The 27,932-nt window shown below is 51.8% G+C and overlaps 1 protein-coding gene and 1 pseudogene across 1 annotated transcript; both read right to left on the bottom strand.

Moving 5' to 3' along the window:
• Positions 1-705: 705 nt before the first annotated feature.
• On the bottom strand, positions 706-4,833 carry A1BG (alpha-1-B glycoprotein). Its single transcript, XM_043600036.1, has 8 exons — positions 4,709-4,833; positions 4,585-4,623; positions 4,215-4,493; positions 3,538-3,818; positions 2,962-3,259; positions 2,005-2,301; positions 1,252-1,539; positions 706-876 (listed from the first exon to the last, which is right to left on the bottom strand). Exons 1-8 carry the CDS (start codon positions 4,740-4,742, stop codon positions 869-871), a joined length of 1,524 nt encoding a protein of 507 aa, XP_043455971.1. The 5' UTR covers positions 4,743-4,833; the 3' UTR covers positions 706-868.
• A 6,608-nt stretch (positions 4,834-11,441) lies between these two features.
• On the bottom strand, positions 11,442-14,417 carry LOC122495196 (annotated as a pseudogene).
• Positions 14,418-27,932: the final 13,515 nt, after the last annotated feature.

The following is a 27,932-nucleotide window of genomic DNA, read 5'->3' as shown; positions in this document are numbered from 1 at the left end:
AAGAGGTCACATCACTACAGACCCTGCAGGCATTAAAAGAATCCATGAATATTGTGAACAACTCTGTACCAGTAAATCAGACCACTTAGATGAGATAGGCAAATTCCTTTAACACAATTTATCAAGTATTAGTTGATAATGTTAATACACACCTACTGGTATGCCAGGACCTTGAGGCCAACCTCTAGAGAGGGGCTGGGCAATAAAATGGTCCAGGGGTGTATTGGGTCCAGCAAAGGGCCTTAGATCTGAGGGTATGTTGGGAAAGCACGGAGAGGAGTCCCACCCCTCCAACAGTTTCAAGCTCTAATGCGAGAGACCTAGCCTGTGGCTGGGGACAGAGTCCGGCACCACCACCTGGTGGCCACTCAGCACAGAAGACAAAACTACTAAACGCAATCTCTAGCAGCTTTCCAGTGTGGGGACCGTTCTGTCAAGGTGGGGTTGAGTATATCTGGAGCCTCAAGCTACCTACCCAGACCTGCCGGGGACAGGCAGAAGTGCCTGGGAAGTAGGAAGCACCTTGATGGAAGAAAGCAAAAAGTGATCTTGAAAAATATGGACCCAGTGGCCAATCTTTGGCTCCTTTATCCTCAGGATCCAACCAAGAGCCTTCCACCTTTAGGACACAAGATCCCAGCCCATTTCCCTCAGCCCTGGAAGTCCAGCCCCCTGTACCAGGACTACATTAGCCAAGGACACCTGTTAAAGTCTCTCTTCACATTTATTGATTCCCAGGAGGAATGAGGGACAGTCCTCCAGCACCCCCGGGGTGAGTCTAGCCTCCAGCTGCAGCATGAGGGATCAGTGCCAGAAGGGAGAAAATACTCGCCATGGATACCATTAACATCCTGAGTCTGCAGCTGCATCAACTTCCTAGACAAATTTGACAAAAGAGAAATGGTAGGGGAGGGAAGCGTCATGTGTGCTCCTCCCCAGTGAAATCAGGGCCGACTTCACTGAGGCCTCGCAGGAAGGAAGTAGCTAGGTCAACCACCAGCCAAGACCTCTCCCACACCTAGGCCTCCCTCCAGGTGCTCAGGCTGACCAAACCACTCTGCTTCGGGGCCTTCGCTTGTGTTGTTTCCCTGCCTGGAACTTCCCTCACAACCAGAGCAGAGGAGGGACACTAACTAATGTCCTCAGAGAAGGTGAAGGGAAGGGACAGTCTTGACGCAGGGCACATTCTGGGCAAAGGCCAGCAGGAGGAAGCCAGCTCACAGAACCCACAGAACCAGAGGAAAACTTCACCTGCCACCTGGAGCTCCACCGGCTCGCTGAACTCCGACACCAAGACTTTGGGCCACGACCTGCGGTACCGGCAGCTGTAGTTGCCCACGTGCTGCGGCCCCACGTAGGTCAGCACAAGGTCTGCTGAGCGGTGGGCGGTCCGGGTCTGGGTCAAAGCCTCCTTTTCACCGGCCCGCAGCAGCTCGAACGTGACGTCCGGCACCTGGCCTTCGCAGCGCAGGACGGCGTCGCGGCCCGGAGTCACCGCCCCGAGCCACAGGGGCCGGAGCTGGGGCCTGGGAGGGGGCCCTGGAGCAGCAGCCGGGTCAGTCAGGTGAGGCCCGCCCCTCAGGCAGCACCCCACCCCTCCCAGCATTCCTGCCCACTCTACACCCGGGCCTCCAGGCTGCCGCCCTGCTCTCACACACCTGTCTCCCCTCTCCCAGCCCAGAGCACACGCGGCTCCTCCTACTGTCTGCCGCGTCCCCCCTTCCCCAGCACTTTGCAAGTTCCCTACTCGGGCCTGATCTGGGGCTTCCCGGGGTCCCCCAGCATTTGGCGCTCAGGACCTCAGGACAGGGGAGGAGGAGGAAGAACGCGCCCAGGGAGAAGAGGGCCGCGAGCACCGGAAATGAGGCAGAGGCGAGGCGGCCGGGGCCCCTCCGCCGCCGGAGTTCCGGCAGGACGGGGCAGGACGGGGTTCTGCGGGCAGGACGGGGCCCCGGAGCGCTTCCCCGCCGAGCCCAGCTCTGCCCCCGGCCCCGGGCCGCTCACCCTCCACGCACAGCTCCAAGGGCGCGCTGGGCGCCGAGCCCGCGAAGGGGGGCTCAGTGTCCACGTAGACGCAGCTGTAGTTGGCCGAGTCCGCGGCCGAGACATCGCGCAGCTCGAAGTGGGCCTCGGTGCCCGCGGGGCTCAGGACTCGGTGCACCCGGCGCTGGCCGGCGTCCTCGCGCACCAGGGCGAAGCGCAGGCCGGGCCGGGGCGCGCGGCACCGCAGCTGCAGGGACGCGCCGGGCGCCGGCCGCGGAGTCGCGGGTTCGGCCGAGAGCTCCGGCGCGGGGAGCGTCTCTGAGGGGAGGACACGGGCTGACCCGGGCGCCGAGGGGACGTGTCGGGCCTCTCGCCTGCAGGAGGCGGCCCGGCCCCTCCGCTCGCTCCCGGGAGGCCCGCAGGCGCCACCCTTCGCTTACACCGCATCGCCCTCCAGACCTCCCCGGGACTCTCGCGCGCACTCCTACACTGTTCCTCACTCATTTACTGGTCATAAAAATAGACGTGGGCAAGGGGAGCCCAGGGCGCTGGGTCGGAGGAGCGCGCGTGCTCCCCCGCAGGCCTGAACCCTCTCTCGGGGTCGACGCTCTGGGTCCGGGTCCTCCGCAGGCCCTGCGGCCCCCGCCTGGCCGCCTTCAACAAACAGGCCTCCGGCGCCCCGTCCCCCTCCCCCCCCCCCCCCCCGGAGCTGGGAGGCAGGAGGGGACCCCGGGCAGGCGGCGCCTGCGTGACCTGTGCCGGACTTGCGTGTTGACCCAGCTATTCTTCGTGGGGGCCTGGGGTAGCCGAGCTCATTGTCCCATTCTCAGTTGGCGAAACTGAGGCTGGGCGGATTGGGCCCTCCAGTACGGGGGGACCCTTCCCCGGGTCTCTCCTCCCGCTCCCCGTCCCCGGAGAGGGGCGCTGTCGCCCTCCCAGCCTCAGGTGCACGGTTCAGCCCGCGGCCGCCAGGCTTACCGTCGCTCAGCAGCAGCTCGGCGGGCGCACTGTCCACGGACCAGGTTTGCTGGCCACGCAGCTGATAGCGGCAGGTGTAGAGACCGCCGTCGCCCAGAGCCACCGCGTTCAGGTGAAAGAAGACGCGGTCTGGGCTGGTGGAGCTCATGGGTACTTGCAGCACCTCCTCGCCCCGCCTCAGCTGGAAGTGCACGCCGCTTAGGGGCGCCACGCAGACCAAGGTCCTGCGGACACCCGGGTGCAGGACGGCGGCTGCAGACTCTCCCTGGAGACTCAGCGTGGGCGGCAAACGGTGCGCCTGCAAGGCGGCGAGGTCGCTGGGGCAGCGTCAGCTGGGACCTCGAACCTCTGCCCTCCCGGTGGCCGCCCCGACACCACTCTTCCTTGGGGCCTGTCCCCAGGCCCTGCGCCGCCCGGCAGTGTCAGTGTTCGGCCCGGGAATGATCCACCCAACCTTAGGCCCACTGTTTCCCAGACCCAGTCCTGGGCAAGGGTATTCAGGGTTAGGGGTCAAGATAAACAAAGCTCTGTCCTCCAGGAGACTCCTACCCCAGGAAGCCCTCTGGGATGGTCCACACACTCACCCAGCTCTTCGACTGTCACAGTAGCACTGGGCTCAGAGGGTGCACCTGCTGCATGGGTGCGGTAGCTGCAGCTGTAGTTGCCAGGCCGACGGACTGGGAAGGTGGCCTCCACGCCTGTAGGGGCCTCAAACACCTCCAAAAACTGGTCATCGCCTTCCAGCCTCAGCAGGAAGGTGACACCCCGAAATCCCCCACGGCACAGCAGTTTTGTCTCCAGGCCAGGTGTGATCCAGGACACGGGCTCCGTTGAGAGCACAGGCGGGGGTAGGGTCTCTGCAGGTGGAGCAGGGTCAACGGGTGGTTCTGCATGACTTGGGAGACATGGGTGGCCCAGCCAGACCCAGCCCTCCACACTCAGTGGAGCCGGGGAAATGGAAGGCATTGATGGAGGAAAGAGAGGCAGCGACAGGAGGAGACAGGGGTATGAAACAAGAAATAGGTTACAGGAAATGTGCCAGGCTTGTCCCAAGTGCTTTCTGAGGACTCATTTATTCCTCACAACCTTCCTCATTTTACAGATGAGGAAACAGGGTCAGAGGTGTCAGATGACTTGCCAACCCTCCCCCCCTGCCAGAAAAGTGGGACCAGGAGAGTGAGGAGTGGAAGGATAAGGCCTCTCTAGCAGCCTTCTCCCCATTGCCTCATGGCCCCGTAAAAGCCTCCGCTCACCTGCCCCAGTCACCTCCAGGAGATTGCTCAGCTGGGTCCATCCGCTGCTCAAACCAGAGCGGCAGCGGTACAGGCCCTGGGTGTCACTTGTCACTGGTCCTAGGGGGAACTGGTACTCCATAGCAGGTAAACCAAGGTGCACAAGTTCCTGGGTTACCCCATCCTTGAACAGCTCAAAATTCATGGTCTCCAGACAGGCATGGCAAGTCAGTGTCACATTGGCCCAGGGTTCCAGCAGCGATTCAACCTCTGCCCACAGGTCTGGCTGGGTCTGGAATGCTGCACAGTGGATTGGGGTGAGTGCTGGGTCCCAGGACAGAGGCTCACCTCTGCCTGTGCCTGCCATCCCCAGGACCCGACCCAGACTCACCTACTGCCGCCTCCGTCATCGCTGGGCTCAGCAAGAGACCTGCAGAGACGGAAACTGTGAGGCCCCTATTCCTATCGCTCCTGCTCCCTCCCGCCCCAAGGGACCCTGGCCCCAGCAACCTCACCCCAGAGCATGAGGAAGGCCCAGAGAGTGGACATGATGGCCAGCTTTGCTCCAGCCAGTGAGTGCCTGGGGTGATAAAGCCCAAGCAAGGGGGCGGTGGCAGCAAGGGACACTGACCCTATTGTTTGTCCTTCCCAGAGGAGTGGGGTGGGGGGCCTGCATGGGGTGGAGACAAAGGACAAAAGTCCAGAGCCTTGGGAGCCTCATCAATAAGGATAATCAATAATTATACATAATTAATAAACTAATAAATAATAAAAGTGGTAATTAAATATATATAATAAAAAACATATAATTAAAAAAAAAACCCTCCCTGGGTTCCATAAGATTAAAGTCATATGGCCTGGGCCTCGCACATATGAAAAACATTAGACAAAGTCTGTAATTTTCTGGAATGTCCTCCATCATGACAATTTATAGCTGTTTATGTAAAAGACATAAAAATGTGCACCAATGTTCCTTCCTGGAGCATGCTCTTCTTTGTGAAGACTATGTACCCTGGGCACCAACTTGGGCTGCATAAAATTCTTTTCCTTTCTCTTGAAAAAAAATTTTAGGGGGTGCCTGGGTGGCTCGGTCAGTTAAGCATCCAACTTCTGCTTGGGTCATGATCTCTGGGCAGAGGGCTCAGAGCCTGGAGCCTGCTTTGGATTCTGTGTCTCCCTCTGTCTCTGCCCCTCCGCTGCTCACACTCTATGTGTCTCTCTCTCAGAAATAAAATAAACGTTAAAAAAATTTTTAATTTGTTCATTTGCATCAACCTAACAAAAAAATGTAAATGAATAAATAAATAAAATGAAAAATAAAATAAATAATAGAATGGAATAATAAAATTACTAATAATTAAAATGATTAAGGTGAAAATGAAATGATTTATAATAAAACAATAAGTGATAAAATAAAACTAAATAATAAAAACTGAGGTACCTATTGTTCTCAGTGTTCTGCGCGCTCAGACTTAGGCAGTATTGGGATAACTATCACGCCTGTGTTCGATGTGAAGGAAAGGAGGCCAGGCAGGGTCCTGTCCTCCCGCTGACTTCCTGTCTGCACAGTCTCTCATCTCTGAACAGCTGAGGAGTACAGGGATTCTTTTCTCTGTAGGGACGCTGAGCTCTGCCCTTCAGGGCCCAGCCTAGCCCCCTCCCCATCATATTCCACCCCAGGTGTGAGGGTGAGGGTCCACATGGGGTTTGCCTGTCTCTGGGTTGTTGTTGTGGTTTTTTTTGGAGAGAGAGAGATGGCACAAGTGAGGGGCAGAGAGAGAGAGAGAGAGAGAGAGAGAGAGAGAGAGAGAAGCTGGGCTCACCTGAACCGGGGCCTGCGTTACTCGAAGTGGGCTCAAGCTCACCAGAGGCTGGGTTCGAACTCAAGAACTGTGACATCATGACCTGAGGTGAAGTCAGATGCTTAACCAACTGAGTCACCAAGGTGCCCCTGTGTCTGAATATTCTACAATGGAGGTTATGTGGTCTTCCTGGAGGTGCGTCCTGGCTCTTTCCAGGAGCTGTTAGTTGGTTCTCCTTTGTTGATTAGTTCTGTGCTGTGTGATCCACCATGGATTTGGAGTCCGATCTGCAACAAGGACCTTGGGTTCAGATCGGTGCTTCTGCCCATCTCTCAACTCCAAACCTGTGCTCGGGTTGTGGACAGTTGTCCGAGCTGCCTGTGGTCACTTGTGTCGCTGTAGCCCACTGTCCAGAGGCCAGGCCTCCCCCTCTTTCTGTGGCCTCCCCTTCTCCCTATCTCCTCATGACCTCCCCTTCTCCCTAGGCACAGCCTGATGGGATAGAATGGGAGGAGTAAGAACATGGTGTTCTCACACTGGACCTCTGAGGAAGTCCTGCCATCCCTGGAGACCTAGTCTGCACCCTGGGTGTCCAGCCCAGCTCTCTCCCTAGGTTGAGGGCCCACGTAAGCCTCCTAAGTCTCACATCACACTTGACCTGGCTTCCTCTGCCCTTGTTCATTCCATAAGCATTTATTGAGCATCTCCTGTGTTCCAGACACAAAAAAGACAGTGGGAAAACATCGACCCACACTCTGCCTGCATGGAGCCCAGCTGGTCAGGGAGATGGAGAATGCAGAGGGTGGGTGCTGGGAAGAACATAAACCCTGAGGATGTGGTGGAATATGGGGTGCAGAGGAGCCACGTGACATTGGAAGGTCAGGGAAGGCTTCCTGGGGAGCAGAGATCTGAACAAGGCCAGCAGGTTGAGTCCTGCAGGTAACTCCTGGGGGAGGAGTATTCTGGGCAGGGGGAACAGCCAATGTAAAGGCTGTGAGGCAGGATGAGCCATGAGGAGGCTGGGTGGTAGGGGTGGATAGGCAAAGGGCAGAGGGCTGGTGGGAAAGCTCAGAGCCCTTATGGAGACCAGCCATGCTGGGCTGTGGGAAAGAAGTTTAAAAATTCCCTATGCCTATACCAAGGGGTTAACAAAGCATAGGGCCTCCTCAGGGTGAAAGCACCCAAGGCTAGTCACTAAGTAGAACAAAGCATAGAGCTGAAAGCCCCCCCCCCCCCGCAACAGGACAAAAGTGTCCCAAGTGTCTGAGAACAGCTAATGATAATACAGGTTTTAACGGAATCTTGAGGAACTTATTATTCTCAGGATAGCATGGTCCATTTATCTTAGTCCTTAGAAAAGTTAGATAAACAGATGCGGTGCCTGCAGGAAACGGCCATCTGCTTGGTGCTGGGATGTTGACTTGTCTTTACCCTAACCTCTAATGCCTCATACCTTCGAAACCCTTTTCCTCTCAGATGAGTTAACAATTACTGTTTTGTTTCTTTCTCCACATCTGCCACATATGTAAACCCTCTGATCCTAATATATATGAAGAAGGGACCTTTACTTAGGGCTCTTGTCTCCTCATAGACATTAGTCTCTCTCGTATTCATTTCTGCATCCCCTCTCTTGCTGGACAAGGGAGAACTCCAGACTCATAGTCTGCGACACTGGGCCTGATGGGCAATGCAGGGTCTTTGGCTTCTGCTGAGTAGGAGGGGGAGCAGGGAGACTCTCCATGTCTGGTTTCCCTTCCACATTTGCTGAGCATCCCCTGAACGCTCGCTGCCCTGGCTCCAAGCCCAGGCTTAGAAGGCTGCATGTTGCAGCTGGAGCAGGTGGGGGAGGCATTCCATGCAGAGGGGCCAAGGGTCATTCCACTGAGAGCCAAGACCAATAGGTGTTACCAGGCCTCTGGCACCCAGACGAGGGCCTGTGGCCAGGTAGAGCGGCAGAGCAGAAACCACCAAACACTGCCTTCAGTCCATTTGCCACAGGGCTGCACAAAGGCAGGCAGGAGCATGATCAGGTCAAGGGTCTGTAGAGATGAAGCTGGCAGCCTGCAACAGGGGATCCTGCGAATTTCTTCTGTCGGTCCTAATACCACTTTGCTACACCTGCCTAGAAGGTCTCCATTCTCTCCAACCACCCCTTACTGTCCCCCTAGACCTCCAACTCAAGTCTAGCATGCTCTAGGTGGACAAGTGTAAAATCTGATGCCGCTTATACTTTAAAAGAATTGCAAGGCTTTGCTCATGTAATTGGCATGAACCTGGATAATAAACACGGGGACAGCATCTAAGAGTATCTGACCAAGGAGGATGGGATACAACACTGGACCAGATCAAATTTACCTATACGGGCCAATTTGCAAAGACTGGATTTAAGGTGTTAGACTGAGTAGCTTGAGGGAGATTTTATTTGGTAGGTTGACTGAGACCTGGACTCACAGTGCCCTAAATTCAGTGAGGTTCAATAGCCAGAACTCCCCTGGTATAATGTAGAGGAAGGAATCCAAAGGCTTGGGGGTATAGGAATGTGGAAATAGGTTTATCGTGTGCAATATGGTATATGCATGCACACACACTCAGAGTAAAGAGGAGGACACCCTTGTTTTAAGACATTGAGAAACAGATTATTTAGAAGGGTACCTGCATCCCTGAAAAGTGGCAGTGCCCTCTAGGCTACTACGGCATTGGGAGATGCTGCCGTCAGGTCTGATTTCAATGGAGATGAAAGACCAGCTTAACAGAGCTCAAGTGACAGGGCCCACCAGAGATGTGCACAGTACCCATCACTGGCAGCAGTGATGAGGCGGTAATCAGGATGTTTTAACCCCCAGAGGGGTTGCTTCTGCAGGGAAAGGTTTAGGATGACTTCAGGGGCTTAAAGAGTCCCACCTTCATGAATATTGGCCTTGCAAGTGCTTTTTCTCTACCAGGACTACCTCATTTTCGCGGGACAACAGCACACCTTCACGGCTTGCCTCAGGGCTGTTCACTCAACTTTCTTATTGTCTGCCACAATCTCTGTCGAGATCTGGATCAACCCAACTTCCCACAGAACATCACACCCACACGCCATTGCCACTATATGGATGACACTGGCTGACTGGACCTAATAAACATGAAGCAGCAGATCAATTAGCCCAATAAGTGAATTAAATGCACGCCAGGGTCTCACCTCCTCTGGCAAGTGCCTAGGGATCTGGAGCATGTTAGGATACCTCCTTCTAAGAAACGGGCAACTGACGTCAGTTGCTGCAACGTACACTGACTGCCACTAAAAATGAGGAATAAGGGAGGCCTCTGAATTTGGACACAACGTATACACCTCACTGTGCTGCCCCAATCTGTTTACAACTGCAGTTTTGTGTGGGGCCCCTGCGGCAGGTCCCGGATACGAAGCAGGCTGCTCTGCCACTTGGGCCCTATTACCCAGAAGATCCAATGGTGCCAATGGACGGTTTCGACGTGTCAGGCAAGTAAGGATGCTATGTCGAGCCTCTGGCAGCCCAAACAGAATACAATGCTGGTTTCAAAGAGGTCTCTCCTGCACACCCTCAAAGTTCCAGCAATAACTATGCTCCAGCCTTCTCAGAGACGCCCCCGCCCAGCCCCAGGCCGCCAGGAGCCCATCCCTTCTCTTTTGCACCACCAGCCCTGAAGGTAGTAGCTGCTCTACAGTTATGAATCTCTGGGTTCTTTCAGCCTCACAGAGCTAAATAAACAATTCCCTCAAGATACCTAGGGAGGGTGCTTTCTTTGCCTGCCTCCTCCCCGAGACAGCCCTCTCTGCCCCACATCTCACCCATCACACGGGCCAGATGCACATCCCCACCCTGTTGCAGCGAGACATTAGTGGGCAGGCTGGAGTTCCCTGCGCCAGCTCTCTCCCATCGCTCGGGGCTGGCATGAAGCCTCCCAATGCGGCAATCAGGTTGCAGGTGGAGGAGTCCCTGCAAAGTGCCGGATACGGCACAGTGATGCTCAGCAACCCTTGTGACTAGATGCTGCTACTCTGGCAGACGGCCAAGTAGGATCCTCGTCAGCTGGGAGTCCTCAGGCCAGTCTGGGTCCTCCCTGGGGCTCCACTCTGGAGACATGAGAAGGAATTTTCCAAACTAGGAAGGTAGCCCCACACACTCCCTCTCCCTGCTTCTCTCATGAGCCTATGTTGGAGTCTGCTATCCCAGCCAAGGAGACCCAGGAGCAGGAGGAAGTACAGCACATCCAGGGGCAGCCAAGGTCAGAAAGAGGCGTCCAAAATGGTGGTGGAGGTGGCAAGACTGACAAGCACTGACTCCAGGGGAGACCCCAGTGCACACAGCCATTCAGATCAGGGTGAATCTGGCATGGGGAGACGAGGCGGTGGTAGCTAGGCCAGAGAAGGGTGTTAGTCATGGCTGGAAACAGTGAACGCCGCCCCCCCGTGCTTTGTGGGTGGTCTTCTCCGACCCCCCCCCCTCCACCCCACCCCACCAGTCTCCCACTGAGCCCAACTGCTCTGCCCTAGCACCCCACAGTGACCAGGCTGGCTTCTTCTCGCATTTCCTTTCCTTTCCCTTCCCTTCCAGTGGCCTTCCTGCTCACCACCACTCCACCCCTCCCCCAGCTGGTTTTCCCTCGCTCTAGCTTCCAGAATCTGGTCAGTTGTGCCAGGAAATGGGTCTGAGACCTGCTCACTCAATGAAGGCAGGGCGTGGGGGCTGTGCCACCACCCCCGGGTGTGTGGGCCTGATACTGGGTCCATAACCAGCCAGAAGTGTTTCAAGCTGCTCAGGTTTATCTTTTTAAACTGGACTCCCAGCTTTAACCATGGAGAGAACAGGAGCAAGGGGTAGGGGTGGGAGGGAAGCAGCTGAGAGCGACCACCCCCACTCTTCCCCTTAGGTCTCCTGATGCTCACCAGCGGCTCCAGAGCAAGGCCTCTGACCTTCTGGCCCCCAGCCCTTGGGCCCTTGGCTTAAGAGAAAAAATTCTGTGCAACCTCAGATCCAGCTGAGGGGAGGGGAGGCAGGGAAGGGGGCTCATCTAACCCTTGCTCCTGGGCAGCCAACTGGGCCCTGGGTCTCAGTCCCACAGGGTTCTGAGACAAGACCACCACACCTGTGGGAGCCTCTGATTTTCACTGGCCTCTACACAGATACACCCCTCCCGGCATCAAAATCCACCGCCTGCACCTGGTGAATTACCTCCCCGCCACCTGTGTGCAGCCAGACCCCAGGGGTCACCAGTGAAACTGCCATTGTCATCGTAGGGGCTGTTTCAACAGCCTGACACTCTGCCTGCATCATCGCCATCCCTGTGCTGCAGCACACCGACCCCATGACGGTGGGGCACGCGGATGGCGATTTTACACACACTGTCCACGGATGGCAGCATCGGGTGCATCGCACCCGGCCGAGTTGACTCAGACTCACTATCTAGCAGGGGCATCCCAGAGTCAGGGTGTGGAGCCACCCGCGTGCCGCTCCCGGTGCTCGTTGAGGTTGGAGCGGTGGCCGAAGGACCTGCTGCACACATGGCACGTGTAAGGCCGCTCACCTGTCTGCCTGCACCTGTGCTCGGTCAGGCTGGAGCCCACGACGAAGGCCTGGCTGCACTGGGTGCACTCAAAGGGCCTCTTGCCAATGTGTGCGGTGGTGCTGCCGCAGGCCGGCCACGTGCAGGAAGGCCTTGACCCAGTCGGGACAGGCGTGCAGCTGCGCGACCCCATGTATCTTCAGGGGCTCGGCCAGGTCGAAGTTCTGGCTGAAGGCCTTGCCCCAGGCCGGGCAGGTGTGGGTCCGCGCGCCTGCGTGCATGCTGGTGCTCCAGGAAGTTGGAGTTCCAGTTGAAGGCTCTGTGGCAGACCGGCCATTCACAGGGCCTCCCGCCCGTGTGCACTCGCTGGTGCTGCAGCAGGTAGGAACTCTAGCTGAACGTCTTGTTGCACTTACTGCACCGGCAGGCAGGCTCCCTGTGGAGAGGCAAGGGGCCGGGCACCAGGCCCTCTTGGATGCTTCTGGGCCTGCCCCAGTCCCTCCTACAGTCTGCAGGCTCCAGCTTCCCTCTGGGGGCCCCCTGGTCCTCTGCCTCCACCGGAGGAGCTTCTCTGGGGTCCTCCCAGGCCCCCAGGCCTCCAGATGCAGCCCCCTCAGAGTGGCCTGGAGTGTCAGTCTTCAGCGCAATCCAGGGAATGTCACCTTTTCCTGGAGCCACCTGTTGGGCCACTGTGCTGGCGACTCCACCTTGCCTCAGTAGTCTGAAACAGGAGGAAGAGAAAGCAAATGCCTAAGAGCCCAAAGCACCCTGGGGAATGGGGCAGAGGGGCCTAGCAGATCTCAGGAACGATGTGATTGTGACAGATCTAGAGTGGGGGCAAAGCTTGGGGCTGGCTGGATCCAGCATGGCCATCACACCCACCTTTCTTGAGGTGGTGCCCCTGGCCCCTCTTCAGCCTGGAACAGGAAAACAGGGGCCGCAGAATGTGCAACTCTCCCCATAGAGACAGCATCCAAGGCCAACTCTTGGAGTCAAGCTGTTGCCCTGTTGAGTTCTGGCAGCCCTGGCTATGATGGGAGCATGCCAGGAGACCACTGTGCCTGCCTAGATGGTGTCACATCCCACATGTCCCCACACCTGCCCGGGCAGCAGGATGCTGGGGGGGGTGGGGTGGGCTGTGGGAGCCAGAATGGTGGAAAGGTTCAAAATCCACCTGTCTCACTTGCACTTGGTCTCCAACTCTGCACAAGGTAGCTCCAGGGCCTGGCTCCCATCCCCTTGCTCCACACTGGGGTCACTAAGCACCAGAGAAGTGAGGACACCTGTTTTTGAGGATAAAGATGGACCTGGTCACCTATAGAAACACTAGAAGTGAACTACCCTCATTCCAGGAGGCTTAAGGTGACTACCTGACCCAAACCCTGGCTGTGTCTGTCTTCCTTGCCCACCTCATCTCTGCCCTGACACCTCAGCAGTCCCCTCCACCCGATAGGCAGCCTGGCCAGGGATGGAGGAACTCCAGTGGCTGCCAGGCACTGTTAGATCACATCAGGCTCCTGTCTCAGCCCAACCAGACTGGTCCAGCTACCTAAACCTAGGACTTGGGGTGGCTGTGCAGCCAGATCCCTGGGGGAGAAATGCCAAAGGCAGGAGGCTTCATTGGCCCTGAGGCCACACTTGCATCTTTGGCTGCTCCTTCCTGCAGTGATGCATCCACAGCAAACAAAGCCCATCCACACTCGCCCCTGACCACCCTTACTGTCCTTTATAGAGTCCATAGCCCAGCTGATGCCCTCATTGTGCATGCACTGGAATTGTCAATGATACCAGGGGCTCCAATTCACCCACTCCAGAGTGAGGTAAACCCCAGAGGCATCTGTCATCCCCAGGCCACTAGCAAGGTGGCCCCAGGGTCAGCTGTCAGGATGAGGTAGGAGCGAGTGCATGGATAGGTGCTGTACCGGGAACTAGGGCTTGGAGAGGGGAACCTCCTGCTCATATTGCTCCTCTGGCTTGGGGACCAGCACCTCTTGGGAACTGGGGGCTGGGACCTGGGGACAGGAAAGCAGGTAGGCCAGGCAGATCCAGAGAAAACAAGGGGCACGTATTGGTACGCTCCATCTTTCTTGGCGTCCCCCACGTCCCCACATTCTGAGGACACAATGCTGAGAACAATCACATGTGTGATCTTGAGGGCATCCATCTTACTCTGGGGTCTGAGCAAAGACCAAGCTCTCACCATCATTCTCCCACAGTGCCCCAACCCTACCAGCCCCAGCTGGGGACCATAAGCCAGGTTCAGAAGGAAGTAGACCCAGCCCCCACCCAGCCTGCCCTCACCTGGAGTCTTGTCCTGGCCAGCTCCTGCTGCAGCCCCTCCACCAGGGCAAAAGCCTCCCCGGGGCTGCATGGCTGCTGCCCCCCGAACGTGGGCCTGGATCTCAGGTGGCAGCACGCCCAGAAACTGCTCCAGTACCAAGAGCTCCAGCATCTGCTCCTCGGAGCATGCCTCTGGCTAAAACCACTGACAGCACAGCTCTGAGCTGGGCCAGTGCCTCATGAAGCCCCTCTTCCTCCTTGTAGCAGAACCCCAGAAGCACCTGCCATAGATTTCGAGCTAGGCTCACCCACCATTGGGGCTGGTGTGCTCTGAAGGACCCCGGGGCCAGGGCTGATGCCTTGTTCTTCTGGGCAGCCATCATACCCCTTCCCAGACAGGGTAGCCACAGGGCCTAGGGCGCTTCCTCTGGACCTGCAGACATAAAGGTGAGCCTGTGAGCACAGCCAGGCCGTGAAGGCCCCTCCCCAGGACCCTCTGAGAGTTAACTCTGGGTGCTTGTGCCTGTTGGTAAGACAGGAAGTGAGTGTCCCTGCCTCTGTGTCCAAGTGTTTGAAGGATATACCGAGGTGCCCAGTCTGTGGTCTTCTGTACCATCCCCTCCTCTCCCTGCTTTTCTCAGGGCCCTCTGACCTGGCTTCCTCAACTCCTTGGCTCCATTGATCCCCCACACAGCATGCCAAAGGCTGCAAACTGGATAGCCAGTCTTGCTTGACTGCTCCCTTCCAAAATGTTTTGTAAAAATTTAAATTAGTTACCAATGAATGTTAAAAAGTAATCAGATACTGATGGGAATGTCAACTGGTGTGGCCTGGCGGTGGCGGGGTGGGGGGGGGGGACACTCTGGCAGTTCCTCAAATGGTTAAACCCAGAGTTCCACGTGACTCAGCAATTCTACTAGTAGGGTATCAATGCAAGAGAAATGAAAGTGTGAGGCACCTGGGTGGCTCAGTCAGTTGAGCGTCTGACTTCGGCTCAAGTCATGATCTCGCGGTCTGTGAGTTTGAGCCCCACGTCGGGCTCTGTGCTGACAGCTCAGGGCCTGGAACCTGTTTCAGATTCTGTGTCTCCCTCTCTTTCTGACCCTCCCCTGTTCATGCTCTGTCTCTCTCTCTGTCAACAATAAATAAACATTAAAAAAATTTTTTTTTTTTTTTTAAAAAGAGAAATGAAAGTGTGTCCAGGCAGCTCTTTTAAACACACACACAAAGAGCTACATGACCCACCTTGGGGCATCCTTTTTCCATTTTTTTCCTCCTTAATCTTGTGTGTGTTTTCAAATTTTTTAAAAAATAGAGATCTGTGGCAGCGCTGTGTGTGAGGAAACTGTTGCTAAGGAGAATTTGAGCTTTCCCCCATTTCTTTTCCTGTCTCTTTTCCTCTTTCTTTCTCCTGGTCAAGGTTTTAAATGTAACCAAGAAGCAGAGAAGAAAAAAAAAAAAAAAAAAAAAAAAGTATCCATGCAAAAGCTTGCACATGAATGTCATAGCAGTAGTACAGATAATACAGTAATACAGATAATATATAATATATATAATTACTATAGCAGCCAAAAAATGGTAACAGGCCAATGTCCATCAACTGATCAATGGATAAACAAAATGTGGCCGATACTTACAATCAAATATCATTCTGCCGTAGAAAGGAATGAAATATGGTTACATCCTATAGGATACATGAACCTTGAAAACACTATGCTAGGTGAGAGAATCCAGACACAAAAGACTTCACATTGAATAGTTCTATTTATCTGAAATGTCCAGGATAGGCAAATCTGTAAGAAACAGAAAGTAGATTAGTGACTGCCAGGAACTGGGAAGGAAGGAATGGATAATTTGATTAATTGGGTATGAAATTTATTTTAGGGTGATAAAAATGTCCTGGAATTAGATCATGGTGATGATTGCACAAAAATGTGAATATACTAAAAAACAACTGTACATATTAAAAGTGTTAATTTTTTTTAGAAAGTCATCAGCCAAGGGGCACCTGTGTGGCTCAGTTGGTTGAGCATCCAACTCTTGATTTTGGCTCAGGTCATGATCTCATGATTTGTGGGATCAAGGCCTGTGTCAGGCTCTGTGCTGGCGGAATAGAGCTTGTTTGGGATTCTCTCTCTCCCTCTCTCTCTGTCCCTCCCCCCTGCTCATGCTCTCTCTCTCTCTCTCTCAAAAATAAGTAAATAAACTTTCAAAAAAAAGACTTTCCAAAAAAAAAAGTCATCAGCCAATTTCAAAAGGTTGTTACATGATTTCATGTATATAACATTCTTGAAATGACATAATTGTAGAAATAGAAAACAGAAAGCCAAGCCTTAAGGAGGGGATGGAGGCAGGAGAGAAGTAGGTGTGGCTATAAGGGCAACTTAAAGAATCAGGTGATGGAAATATTCCTTATCCTTACTATCTATTTGATATGGTTATCATACTGTACTGTAGTTTTGCAAAAAGCTACCATTGGACAAAACTGGGTAAAAGCTACATAAGATCTCTGTATTATTTCTTACAGATGGGAATTTATAATTATGTCAAACAACTTTTTTTTTTTAATCATCAGAATTAAAAAAAAAAAAAAAAAAAAAAGTCCGTTTTTGTTTCTTGAAGGACCAGAAGACCTGGCTTCAGGAGTCCCATGTTTCTGAGGATAGAGTCTGGCAGGGATATCCCTCCAGGCAGGACTTATGCTTCAGAGCTGCCCAGCCCTCCGTCCCCTCTAACCGGGCCTTCCTGCCTGGGAGTCTGCCCATCTTGGGATAGTATCCAAATCCCTGAAGGTCGTCCCGATTGCCTTCACTGCTCCAGCCTTCCACCGTCCTCATACTCACCTTGCGTGCTCTTTTTCCACCTGAAAGCCTTTTCCTCCACTTTCCCCCCAGAATGCCTAATCACCAGGGTCTGTGGCCACCTCCCCAGTAAGGTCCCGTCTCCCACGCCAATGGGCTCTCATCCAACGGGTCTCAAGTGACTATTTGTGTCTACTCCCAACCCCCAATGCCCGGGCTCTCACCTACTGGGGACTGGGTGAAAAAATACAAAGTGGGAGAAGGGGAGGGACACTGAGCAGGAGACGTCCAAAGGGGGTTTTGGTCTCAGGAAGCTCTGGGCTTGGATCACACGGGGCAAGTGAGAGTGGAGGTTGGATGCTGGCGTGCAGAAGGCACATGCAAAGGCTCGGAAGCGGGAACCAGGAGCGCCGGGAGGAGGTCTGAACGAATGAATGAATAAACGGAGTTAGGAATGTTGGCGGGCCTAGGGAACGAGAGCAGGAGTAACGAATGGAAGGGTGAATAGACGGACAATAAATGACCTACGTGGCTCACGGAAGAGCGAGCAGAGCCCACCGACTCTAGGGCTACCGCACTTCCGTCCCGACCCCACTTGGCCGAGCCACTTCCGGGCTGCTCTGGGCGGCGTGGAGACCTTACTCTCAGTGGTCCCAGAGCGCGCCTGCGAGGCCAGGCCGTGGGAGCCGGGGGCGCGGGTCCGATAACACGTCCAAGCTGGGATCGTTCTTTTCTGTGTAAAAGTCTCTCAGTTGCCCCCGCTCAATTTGGGTTTGGGCAAGTGTGAATGCATCCAATTCCCCTTGGCCCTCAGGATTGACTCAGGATCCACAGATGACCTACTTGGACCTATGGGTTTCACGGGGCAGGGATTCTTTCTGAACTATTAGGGCTTGTATTTCCTGTGGAACTTTAAACCCTGAATACCTGTCAGCAGGTACAGGTGCAGCCTTCGTGTCTCCATGAAGGGAGAACCTGTCAAGAGAATGGAGCCCACACAGAGAGGCAGAAATGAAGGACAGTGTATTAGTTTCCTGTGGCTGCTATAACATATTACCACAAACCTGATGGCTTAAAATACCGGAAATGCATTCTTTCACAGTTCTGGGTGCCTGAAGTCTGAAATCAGTATCACTGAGCTGAAATTGGAGTGGCAGGAAGGCTACCCTCTTTCTGGAGGTTCTAGGGGAGAATTCATATCCTTGCCTTTTCAACATTTAAACTGCATTCCTAGTATTCCTTGCTTATGGTCCCTTCTTCCACCCTCAAAAAACTGGTTGTAACACCTTATTAAGAAACAAAATCTTTGACACATGTTCATTTTATACTTGCATGAGAGTCACAATTTTAGTTCTTTTTTTCTTAAGTAGGCTCCATGCCCAACTTAGGGCTTGAATTCATGACCCCAAGATCAAGAGTCACGTGCTCTACTGACTGAGCCAGCCAGGAGCTCTATGATTTTAGTTTTTTAAAAAGATGTATTCACTAACAGCACATAACAGTGACTACACAAACAATCCCAGGATCTCAGTGGCTCAACACAATACAGACTTCCTTTTTGTTCATGTCACAGTCTCAAGTGGGGTCAAGTGACCTTCCTAGAAGATTGTCCTTGATTTAGGTACCCAAGCTCCTTCTATCCTGGGTCTCTGCTGTTCTTTATGTCCTTCTCAGGATTTTCTGCTGAATCTCCTCTGTCCAGCTGACTGATGAAACAAGTGAAAATGATGATGTAGGCTATTTTATGTTATCCATCACTCCTATCCCACATTCCATTAGCCAGAACTCATTCACGTGGCTCTGGGTAACTTCAGGGAGCCTGAAAAACATAGGTTTGTGGATGCAGGAAGAGAAAAGGGGATTGTTGGATATTTTAGTCCATCTGTACCATAGGACACACAATCTCTCCCAGGAAGTCCCTGGTTTTGAGTGGACTCAAAGGCTACCATACTCCTAGCCATCCCAGTAGCCATTCAACTCCTTTCTCATATGGACTTTCTGATGCTTGATGAAGTTGGACTACCAGCAAAAGCTTTTCCTTATGCTTCTCACTTAGATGGTATAGTAACCAGCATTCAAGAGGACTGCCAACAATCCTCACCTTCTGATAGTCACACCTTTGTTGGTATGGTTTTCTCCTACATTGAATAAGGGATGGTCTGTGTCACCGGTAGAATATGGCATAAGTGACAGTGTGTGACTTGGACTCTTGAATCGCTTGCTCTGGGGGGCGAGGGGAGTCAACTCCCATGTCATGAGGACACTCAAGCAGCTCTACGGAGAAGCCCTTTAGACAGGAACCACTTGCCAACCACATAAGTGAGCCATCTTGGTAGTGGACCCTTGAACCCATCATGCTTCAGAGGACTACAGCCTCATGAGAGACCCTGTCATGTGATTCATTCTGGCCAATGAGCGGTGAGAAGAAGTACCCTGTAGCTCTTGGGCTACACTTTCAATTAAGAGGTGTGAGACCCCGAGAATTCCTTTTCTATCTTTCATATTAGTGTCCAGCTATGTTGGAGATAGTGGCTGTTCCATTGTCAGGGACCCTGATGAGTGACAGTGAATGTAATGAGTAGTGCCCTAGCCAACCTGTGAAGCATGGTTTGGGCAGGAGTTAGTTTTAGTGTTTTCAGTCAGTAAGGCAGTAAGCTGTGTCACTGAAGTGGAACTGAGCCCACCTGGTCACATTCCTAGGTTCTCCCCAAAAAGAATTCTCTTGTGTTGAGGCTTGATGGGAAATTTTATTACATATATCATACCAATGGGTTTTTCTTTGGTTTGAATGTTTTCAGATCAAAACCTGTTGATGGTTACAGGTCATTCATGGCATAGTGACCAGTGGTAGAGTTTACCTCCTTCATAAATCCTCTTATGTCTACCAAGGATTGATTTTTCAATAATAGAATGTCTCTCCAGAATACATGTTCTAGGTTTCTGTAAAAGATTGAGTTGTCTTTGGGTATACCCACAAAACGGGTATGGTAAATGTAAATGCAAACAGCTGAATGGAGGGGCCCTGCTCACTCCAGCAACAACCAACACGAAGAAGGCCTGATGCCTGCTATGACTATTTCCAAATGCCACTGTGGCTGTTAGTTTTCCATTGCTGCTATAACAAATCACCACAAATTTAGTGGCTTAAAACAATGCAAATTTATTATCTCACATAAAGCAAGGTTTCAGCAGCGTTGCTTCCTTCTGGAGGCTCAAAGGCAGGATCTGTTTGCTTGCCTTTTCTAGATTCTAGATCCCACCTACTTTCCTTGTCTTGTGGCCCTGTCTTCCATCTTCAGAGCCAGCAGTGAAACATCAGATTCTGCCCCTCCTGCCTCTTCTTATACAAAGATGTTGTGATTACATTGGGCCCATCATAAATAAGCCAGGATAATCTCCCGCATCAAGATCCATTATCACACCTTATAGTCCCTTTTGTTGTGTGAAATAACATATTCATAGGTTCTAGGGACTAGGACACATACATCTTTGAGGAAGGTGGGGTGCATTATTCTCCCTACAACAGTGGCTTTTTCTGAGCTCTTCATATGGTTTACTGGGAAAACACAGTATGTGCATCAAGATGCCATTCAGATTAAACAAAACTATGAAAGTTTAGCCTGGAATCTAATACACATGCAGCTCAGAACAGTCCCATCTGGGTAGGGGTTCACTTGGCGGGCCATAACTAAAATATGCAGAGCAGGGGGAGTGAATCTGATGTGCAGCAAACATACATGGAAGGGTCAGACAGAGAAGGCCCACCTGATGGGTGGAATATGGAAAGGAGGAAGAAGAGGACTTGCATGTTGATTAGGTTGCTGATCAATGACAGTCACTAAGAGAGGATTGACCTGTTAAAGAGTTCATGGTAGGGGTACCTTGGTGGCTCAGTTGGTTAAACCTCCGACTTTGTCTCAGGTCATGATTTCCTGGTTCACAAGTCTGAGACCTGCATCAGGCTCTGTGCTGACAGCTCGGGGCCTGGAGCCTGCTTCAGATTCTGTGTCTCCTTCTTTCTCTGCCCCTCTCCCACTTACGTTCTGTCTCTCTCTCACAAAAATAAACTTGAAAAAACTTTTTATTAAAAAAAAAAAAAGAGTCCATGGTAAGAATGAGAATTCTTCCTAAGTTCTTGCTACTTCCAGAACAAATATGGACTTGCCCAGCACAGCCTCTGGAGTTTGAGTATGTAAGTGCACTAAATCAACACTTCACTGAGCACGAGAGCTCAGGCTCTTGTTCTTTCATTCTGTTCCCTTTTCTGTGGAAGGCAGATAGATATTCCTTTATCAAAAGTTCCAGAAATTTGAGTCTATTTGATGAAACTGTTTTCACCAACGCTTCCTTGACCGACTGTTGCTTTTCTGTCATTTTTGCTAATTTCTAAAAAGCAGGTGCCCAGGGGCACCAGTGACCTGAAATAAATTGGCTTGGAGCTAAAAAGAATCAGGAAGCATTTAACCATATCTCTCTACACGTTTTCAGCCAAGGACACCTCAGAGTAACCAGATGTGGTTCTTTTCAGGATGCTGCTCCCAACAGTCTCTGGTGGATTATTTTGCCCTTGGACATCACAACCACAATGGGAAAGATTTGTTGACAGTCAGTGATCCGGAGGAAAATGTTTTGGAGTGAAAATTATGTACATAAAAGGTTAAAATACAGAGTTTGACACGTTCCACAGATCTTGAGGGGTCATAGAAGCAGCTGAGCCATCAATGGAGCATGGGAAGTGGAAGGGCCCATATTAAGGGTGGTTTGTATGGTCACATGTTCAGCAAGTCAATGGTCTGGTGCATTCTCCAAAGAAACAAAGATGGCAATAAGGACAGTCCTCACTCGGGTCACATGTGATAACTGCCAAACCTCCTGTAGCCTCTAGGCCTGTGTGAGACTGGCCTTAGACCCAGGACAGATGAGGCTACCTTTCTCCCTCTGAATCTCAAAGCCACTTAGCATCTGGGTTGACTAAGGTTTCATGGGGCCACATTCAGGCCCATAAGGATATTGATCCTTGCTGGTTCCCTCTCCCATGGGTGGTACTGATCAGGGCTAATACCTTGGAAATCCAACACCTTCCCCATTGTGTCAACTACCACTTTGTGCCTTGGTTTCTCCAACTGACAATTTAACCACCTGGAGATTGAGACCCAAGCAGAAGTGCTCAGAGCCCCAAAATGAGGGACTTCAAGCAAGTTTGAGGACCTCTGGGTGCCACTGGGCAAGCATGTTGTGCCCCAGTGCCAGACTGTCCATGGGGCCCTAACAGAGTGATCTGTCACCATGGGAGCCAGTGGGAGGCTGAGAGAGAAACATCTCTTTCCCAAGCACCTATGGATTTGAGTCCACAGATATTCTTTCCAGGTGGGAAGTGGCTGCTATCCCACCCTGTTACTGGGTTTCTGCCTGTCTGCAGCTCTCCAAGAACAGCAGTTGTGGGTTCCTTCTGCCCTCCAGTGCTGACCATCCCAACAACAGATGGATATGAATCTAACCTGCAACAGACACCATGCCCAGGGCTGATGGAGCCAGGCTCAGTGGCCATGACTCCTGCAGGGTCCTGATGGCCTGCTTGGGGAAGGTCAAGGGAGGAGCTTTCTCTAGAATGAGTGGCTTGCTGTGCAAGTAAAATAGACACATTGGGGGTCCAGGTTTCAAAAAGTATCACTTGTACACTGGGATTGACAAAACTGTTGGGTTGTGTGGACCCAGTGTGGGTGGACTGATCAGCCTCTTCCAGCTAACTCACCACACTCAGACTTTGTCCTAATGAGGACAGATAGGCAGAAAGAGCTGGAAGAAAAAAAGGCAATTGCACAATGTACTCCCACACAGCTGGTGGGAATGGAAAACGATGGAGCTAGCTACTGTAGAAAACAGCCTGGCAATTCCCCAAAAGGTTAAACATGGAGTTAGCACATGACACAGCAATCCCACTCCTAAATATTTATCCAAGAGAAGTGAAAACCACTATTCAAGCAAAAATTTGTACACAAATGTTCACTACAGCATTTTTTATATAATAGCCCAAAGGTAGTAATAACTCAAATGTCCATCACCTGAAGAATGGATAAACAAGATGTGGTCTGTTCATACAAGGAAGTATTACTCAGCAATAAAATGGAATGAAATACTAATACGTGATTGGACCTCAGAAAACAGTAAGCTCAGTGAAAGAAGCCAGACACAAAAAGACCACACTGCACAATTCCATTTATGTGAAAAATCCAGAATAGGCAAATCCAGAGACAAAGACTGTATTGGTAATTGCCAAGGGCTGAGAGAAGGAAGTATGGGGGTAACTGCTTAATGAGTATGCAATTTCATTTTGGGGTGCTGGAAATGTTCAGGAATTAGACAATGGTGATTGTTGCACAACATAGCAAATATATTAAAAACTAAAAATTATACTAAAAACCAAAGTGAATTGTACACTTCAAAATGGTTCATTTATATTATATGAACTATACTTCAAAAACAAAACAAAACAACAGAATATACCCGAGCACAAATATTCCTGCCTTTGGTGTGCCCAGGTGTCTGCCTGGGTGAGTCCATTCTGCAGCATCCAGGATGTCATCTGAGCTCGGGCCACAGGCACAGTAATGCATGGGACAGAGGTACGTGTTTGTGTGTTTTAAACAATGCTTTTGTAATGAGAAAAGCAAGGTCTTCAAAAGTGTTAGGTAAAAATGAAATATACGGACTTCAAGCTGTATTACAAAGCTGTAGTCATCAAGACAGTATGGTACTGGCACAAAAACAGACACTCAGATCAATGGAACAGAATAGAGAACCCAGAAATGGACCCACAAACGGATGGCCAACTAATCTTTGACAAAGCAGGAAAGAATATCCAATGGAGTAAGACAGTCTCTTCAGCAAATGGTCCTGGGAAAACCGGACAGTGACATGCAGAAGAATGAACATGGACCACTTTCTTACACCATACAAATAAACTCAAAATGGGTGAAAGACCTAAACATAAGACAGGAAGCCATCAAAATCCTAGAGAAGAAAACAGACAACAACCTTTGTGACCTCAGCCACAGGAACTTCTTACTGAACACGTCTCCAGGGGCAAGGGAAACAAAAGCAAAAATGAATTATTGGGACCTCATCAAAATAAAAAGCTTCTGCACAATGAAGGAAAAAGAGCAAAACGAAAAGGCAACCAACAGAATGGGAGAAGATATTTGCAAATGACATCAGATAAAGGGTTAGTATCCAAAATCTATAAAGAACTTATCAAACTCAACACCCAAAAAACAAATAATCTAGTGAAGAAATGGGCAAAAGACATGAATGGACACTTCTCCAAAGAAGACCCCCAGATGGCCAACTGACACATGAAAAAATGCTCAACATCACTCATCATCAGGGAAATACAAAGCAAAACCACAATGAGATACCATCTTACACCTGTCAGAATGGCTAGCATTAACAACTTAGGCAACAACAGATGTTGGCGAGGATGCGGAGAAAGAGGATCTCTTTTGCATCGTTGGTGGCAATGCAAGCTGGCGCAGCCACTCTGGAAAACAGTATGGAGGTCCCTCAGGAAATTGAAAATAGAACTCCCCTACAACCCAGCAATTGCACTACTATGTATTTATCCAATATATAGATGTGCTGTTTCAAAGGGGCACATGCACCCCAATGTTTATAGCAGCAATATCAACAATAGCCAAAGTATGGAAAGAGCCCAAATGTCCATCGACTGATGAATGGATAAAGATGTGGTATACATATACAATGGAGTATTATTTGGCAATCAAAAAGCATGAAATTTTGCCATTTGCAACTACGTGGATTAGTCAGTCAGAGAAAGACAAATATATGACTTCACTCATATGAGGACTTTAAGACACAATACAGATGAACATAAGGGAAGGAAAGCAAAAATAATACAAAAACAGGGAGGGAGACATAACATAAGAGACTCTTAAATATGGAGAACAGAGGGTTACTGGAGTGGTTGTGGGAGGGGAGGTGGGCTAGGGGCATTAAGGAATCTACTCCTGAAATCATCGCTGCACTATATGTTAAGTAACTTGAATGTAAATTTTAAAATTAAATTAAATGGTAAAAACATATATACAGGATGCATGGTTAAATTTGAAAATAGATAGATAGATAGATAGATAGATAGATAGATAGATAAAATAAAAACTTCTCCCACCTGGCCACGCTGACTGCACACCAAGCAGTTTTCACATCAGAGGCTGAACCTCTGCATTCTCCCCAGGCCCATACTTTTCTTCAGTCAAGGGTCTCTTAATCCACTCATTTCAAGAAAACTCTTGATGGGAAGCTAGACACATCTGCTGTACGTGATGGGCCACAAGCTGGAGCACGGGGTGATGCTTTATGGTGTCTCAAGCCCCCGGGCACTGCCAGCACTGATTTACAGGTGGGAAGCTGTGACTTGGCAAGGGCAGGACACAGGGTGTGCCCCGCTCTGTCTGACCATGGAGCCGTGTCCTCCACACTCAGTTTAACCACTGGCTCCCACTGCCACGCACAGCATTCAGCTTCTGCCTCTTACAGGCATGGGCTTCGCCCTTTGGTGGGTGAATGCCAGTCACAGAGAGCTGTGAAAAGCAGGCCCATCCCACCCACCTCCCCAGCGTCCTCTGCACCCCCTCAGCCTCTGCCTCTAGGCACCAAAAGTTCTGCAGAGTTCCCTGGTCAGCCTCCCAAAGATCAGGCTGACCTTGCAGGGGGCCAACTACAGAATTGTGGGGGAAGCCATAAGCACGGATGTGGGGACTATCACTCCTCTCTTCCTCATACAGCTGTCACTCCAGAGCGAACTCTGGCCCCTCACAGAGAGGAGGGGGGCCCCACAGTGAGCGCCATGCAGCAGGAGGGAAGGCACTCAGGTTTCTGTGTATCATCCCTGAGGAGGAACCAGGGCTTCCACAAATGTACATCCCGGAAGCCTCTTAGCCAGGATCCAGGTCTCTCTGACAGGACACCAGGTCACTGCATTCCAGGTGTGAAGGACAGTGAGTGGGACCTGGGTGCCTGCCATGCCTCCGCCCCAGGGCTTCCAGTAAATGCTTCCCTACAGGGTCATGGCTGCTGGCCTCATACCCTGGTTTGCACAATAGTTGGCAGCCAGAGCAGGTCCCCAGGCCAGCATTCTACATGACCTCCTGGAACCTTAGGGACCCAGAGGCCAAGGACCCACCAGGGTTGAAGAACACATCTGGGACAGCCTGGCCAACTGGAGACAGCCAATCACCAAGGAATCAGTGGACAGGCCACGGGATGGGTGGTCTGGAGTGCCAGGTCACTCAGGACTGAACAGATGCCACCGAAGAAAGCTGTAGTGGACTGAATGGTCCCCCCACCCCCAAAAGATACATCCATACCCTAACCCCCAGAACCTGTGAAAGTACCTTAGCTGGGAAAGGAGTTTTGCACATGTAGTTAAGGATCTTGAGATGAGATCATCCTGAACTCCCTGGGTGGGTCCTAAATCCAAAAATAAGAATCCTTATAAGAGAGAGACAGAGAGAAGAGAAGGCCAAGATTGAGTGTTGGCGCCATGACCCAAGTTACAAATGGACCCACCAGGGGCGCCTGGGTGGCGCAGTCGGTTGGGCGTCCGACTTCAGCCAGGTCATGATCTCGCGGTCCGGGAGTTCGAGCCCCGCGTCGGGCTCTGGGCTGATGGCTCAGAGTCTGGAGCCTGTTTCCGATTCTGTGTCTCCCTCTCTCTCTGCCCCTCCCCCGTTCATGCTCTGTCTCTCTCTGTCGCAGAAATGAATAAACGTTGAAAAAAAAAATTAAAAAAAAAAACAAAAAACAAATGGACCCACCAGGTGCCAGGACAGTTGCATGGGATGGTTTCCACCTCAGAGCCTTAAGAGTGGAGCCCTGCTGACATCTTTATTTGACTTCTGGCCTCCAAAACTGAGAATAAATTTCTCTTGTTTTTGGCCACCTAATTGGTAGTAATTTATTATAACAGCCACAGAATATTAATATGGAGACTGGTCCAGCACCCTTCATAGGATGAGTGGGTTATGTGTGGGAGCTCTCCTGATCCGTGGTGATGCAGAGGATCAGGTAAGACTGGGTGGTCCCAGGAAAAAGGAGCAGCTCCCACCTAGCAGGAAGGCACCCCAAACTTACAGGATGTGGGGACCGAGGGTCAACCATTAGCCATGTACCCAGGGCATCTCCAGAACTGTCCCCAGACACCCTGCTCCCATAGGTATCTTCCTCTGTTCATCTACGGTGACAGAAACCTGCCTCCCAGCACTAGACAGCAGATGGAAGCTGCAGACCAGGGAAGAGTCTCCCTGCCTCTCTTGCCCTGCTCCCAATCTACACCTTTAAACTGCCCTACTTGTCCCTGGATGACCTTCCTTCAGTCACAGACCTGAGAACTGATGCTGAGCTCGGCAAGGGCTCCCGGGAGCCTGTCCCCAACCCCGCACTGCAGCTGTCCCAGTGACCTCCCATCTGCCCTGGATGAGCATGCCCTGCACCCTGAGTGCTCACCCAGTCTTTCTATGGGTTTCCGGGGCTGCTGGTGGATGGGACCAGGGCACAAAGCAGCCACCTTGGGGCAAACAGGGGGCTGAGAGATGAACGTGTCCCAGGCTGAGCCCTGAAGAACATGACAACAGCACACTGGAAAAAGGTTAGTGGGGCTGACCTTCCTCAGAGCTTGGGCACAGCCCACTGAGGCTGATAACCATCTGCCCTATTCTACACTGTACACGCAGTGCATGACCCCATAGGGCAGGAGTGCCCCGAGTGCGGACAAAACTCCGTTCTGTGCCTGTCCTCCCCACGGTGCCTCCATCTTCCTGGCCCTGGCCCTGGAGGACACGGAAGTTTCCGCACTCTCAGGCCATCTACTGTGTCTGGGTCGGTGGATGCGGCGGAGCCAACCGGGGGATCCTTACAGGGCGTGAATGAACAGGAGGAAAATTAAATTAGTGAGGTGAAAAAGAACAAACGCGGGGTAGCGCCAGCACGTAGGAAAGAATGGCTTCTTAGGTCTCTTTGAGGAAGGGACACTTAACTGGGACTGAAGGAGGAAGAGGAGCCGCTGTGTCTGGGGACAAGTAAAGGGAAACGGCAAGCGCAAAGGCCGGGAGGCGGGACCGGAGGCAGTCGGGAGGCCGCGTCGGCCAAGCGGAGGATATGGGCTTGATTTTGAGAGTCGCGACGACGGGTCCTGGGCCTGGTGCCTCTCACGTGGGCCTCAGTCTCCACACTCAAGATTGGGCACGCGGGAGCCAGAACTAGGGCCGCCCCGCCGCCGGAACTGACGGCCGCACCTGCAGTGGCCAGCCGGGACC

The sequence above is a fragment of the Prionailurus bengalensis genome, chromosome E2 (assembly GCF_016509475.1).
Source record: "Prionailurus bengalensis isolate Pbe53 chromosome E2, Fcat_Pben_1.1_paternal_pri, whole genome shotgun sequence".
NCBI classification, from domain to species: domain Eukaryota; kingdom Metazoa; phylum Chordata; class Mammalia; order Carnivora; family Felidae; genus Prionailurus; species Prionailurus bengalensis.
This window is presented reverse-complemented; position numbering and strand designations above follow the sequence as displayed.

Coding starts and splice junctions, on each gene's coding strand:
- A1BG (XM_043600036.1), bottom strand. CDS start 4,742: ATGTCCACTCTCTGGGCCTTCCTCATGCTCTGGG. Junction 4,494..4,584: donor GATGACGGAGGCGGCAGTAG/GTGAGTCTGGGT, acceptor TCCACTGTGCAG/CATTCCAGACCCAGCCAGAC. Junction 3,819..4,214: donor CCTGGAGGTGACTGGGGCAG/GTGAGCGGAGGC, acceptor CTCCACCTGCAG/AGACCCTACCCCCGCCTGTG.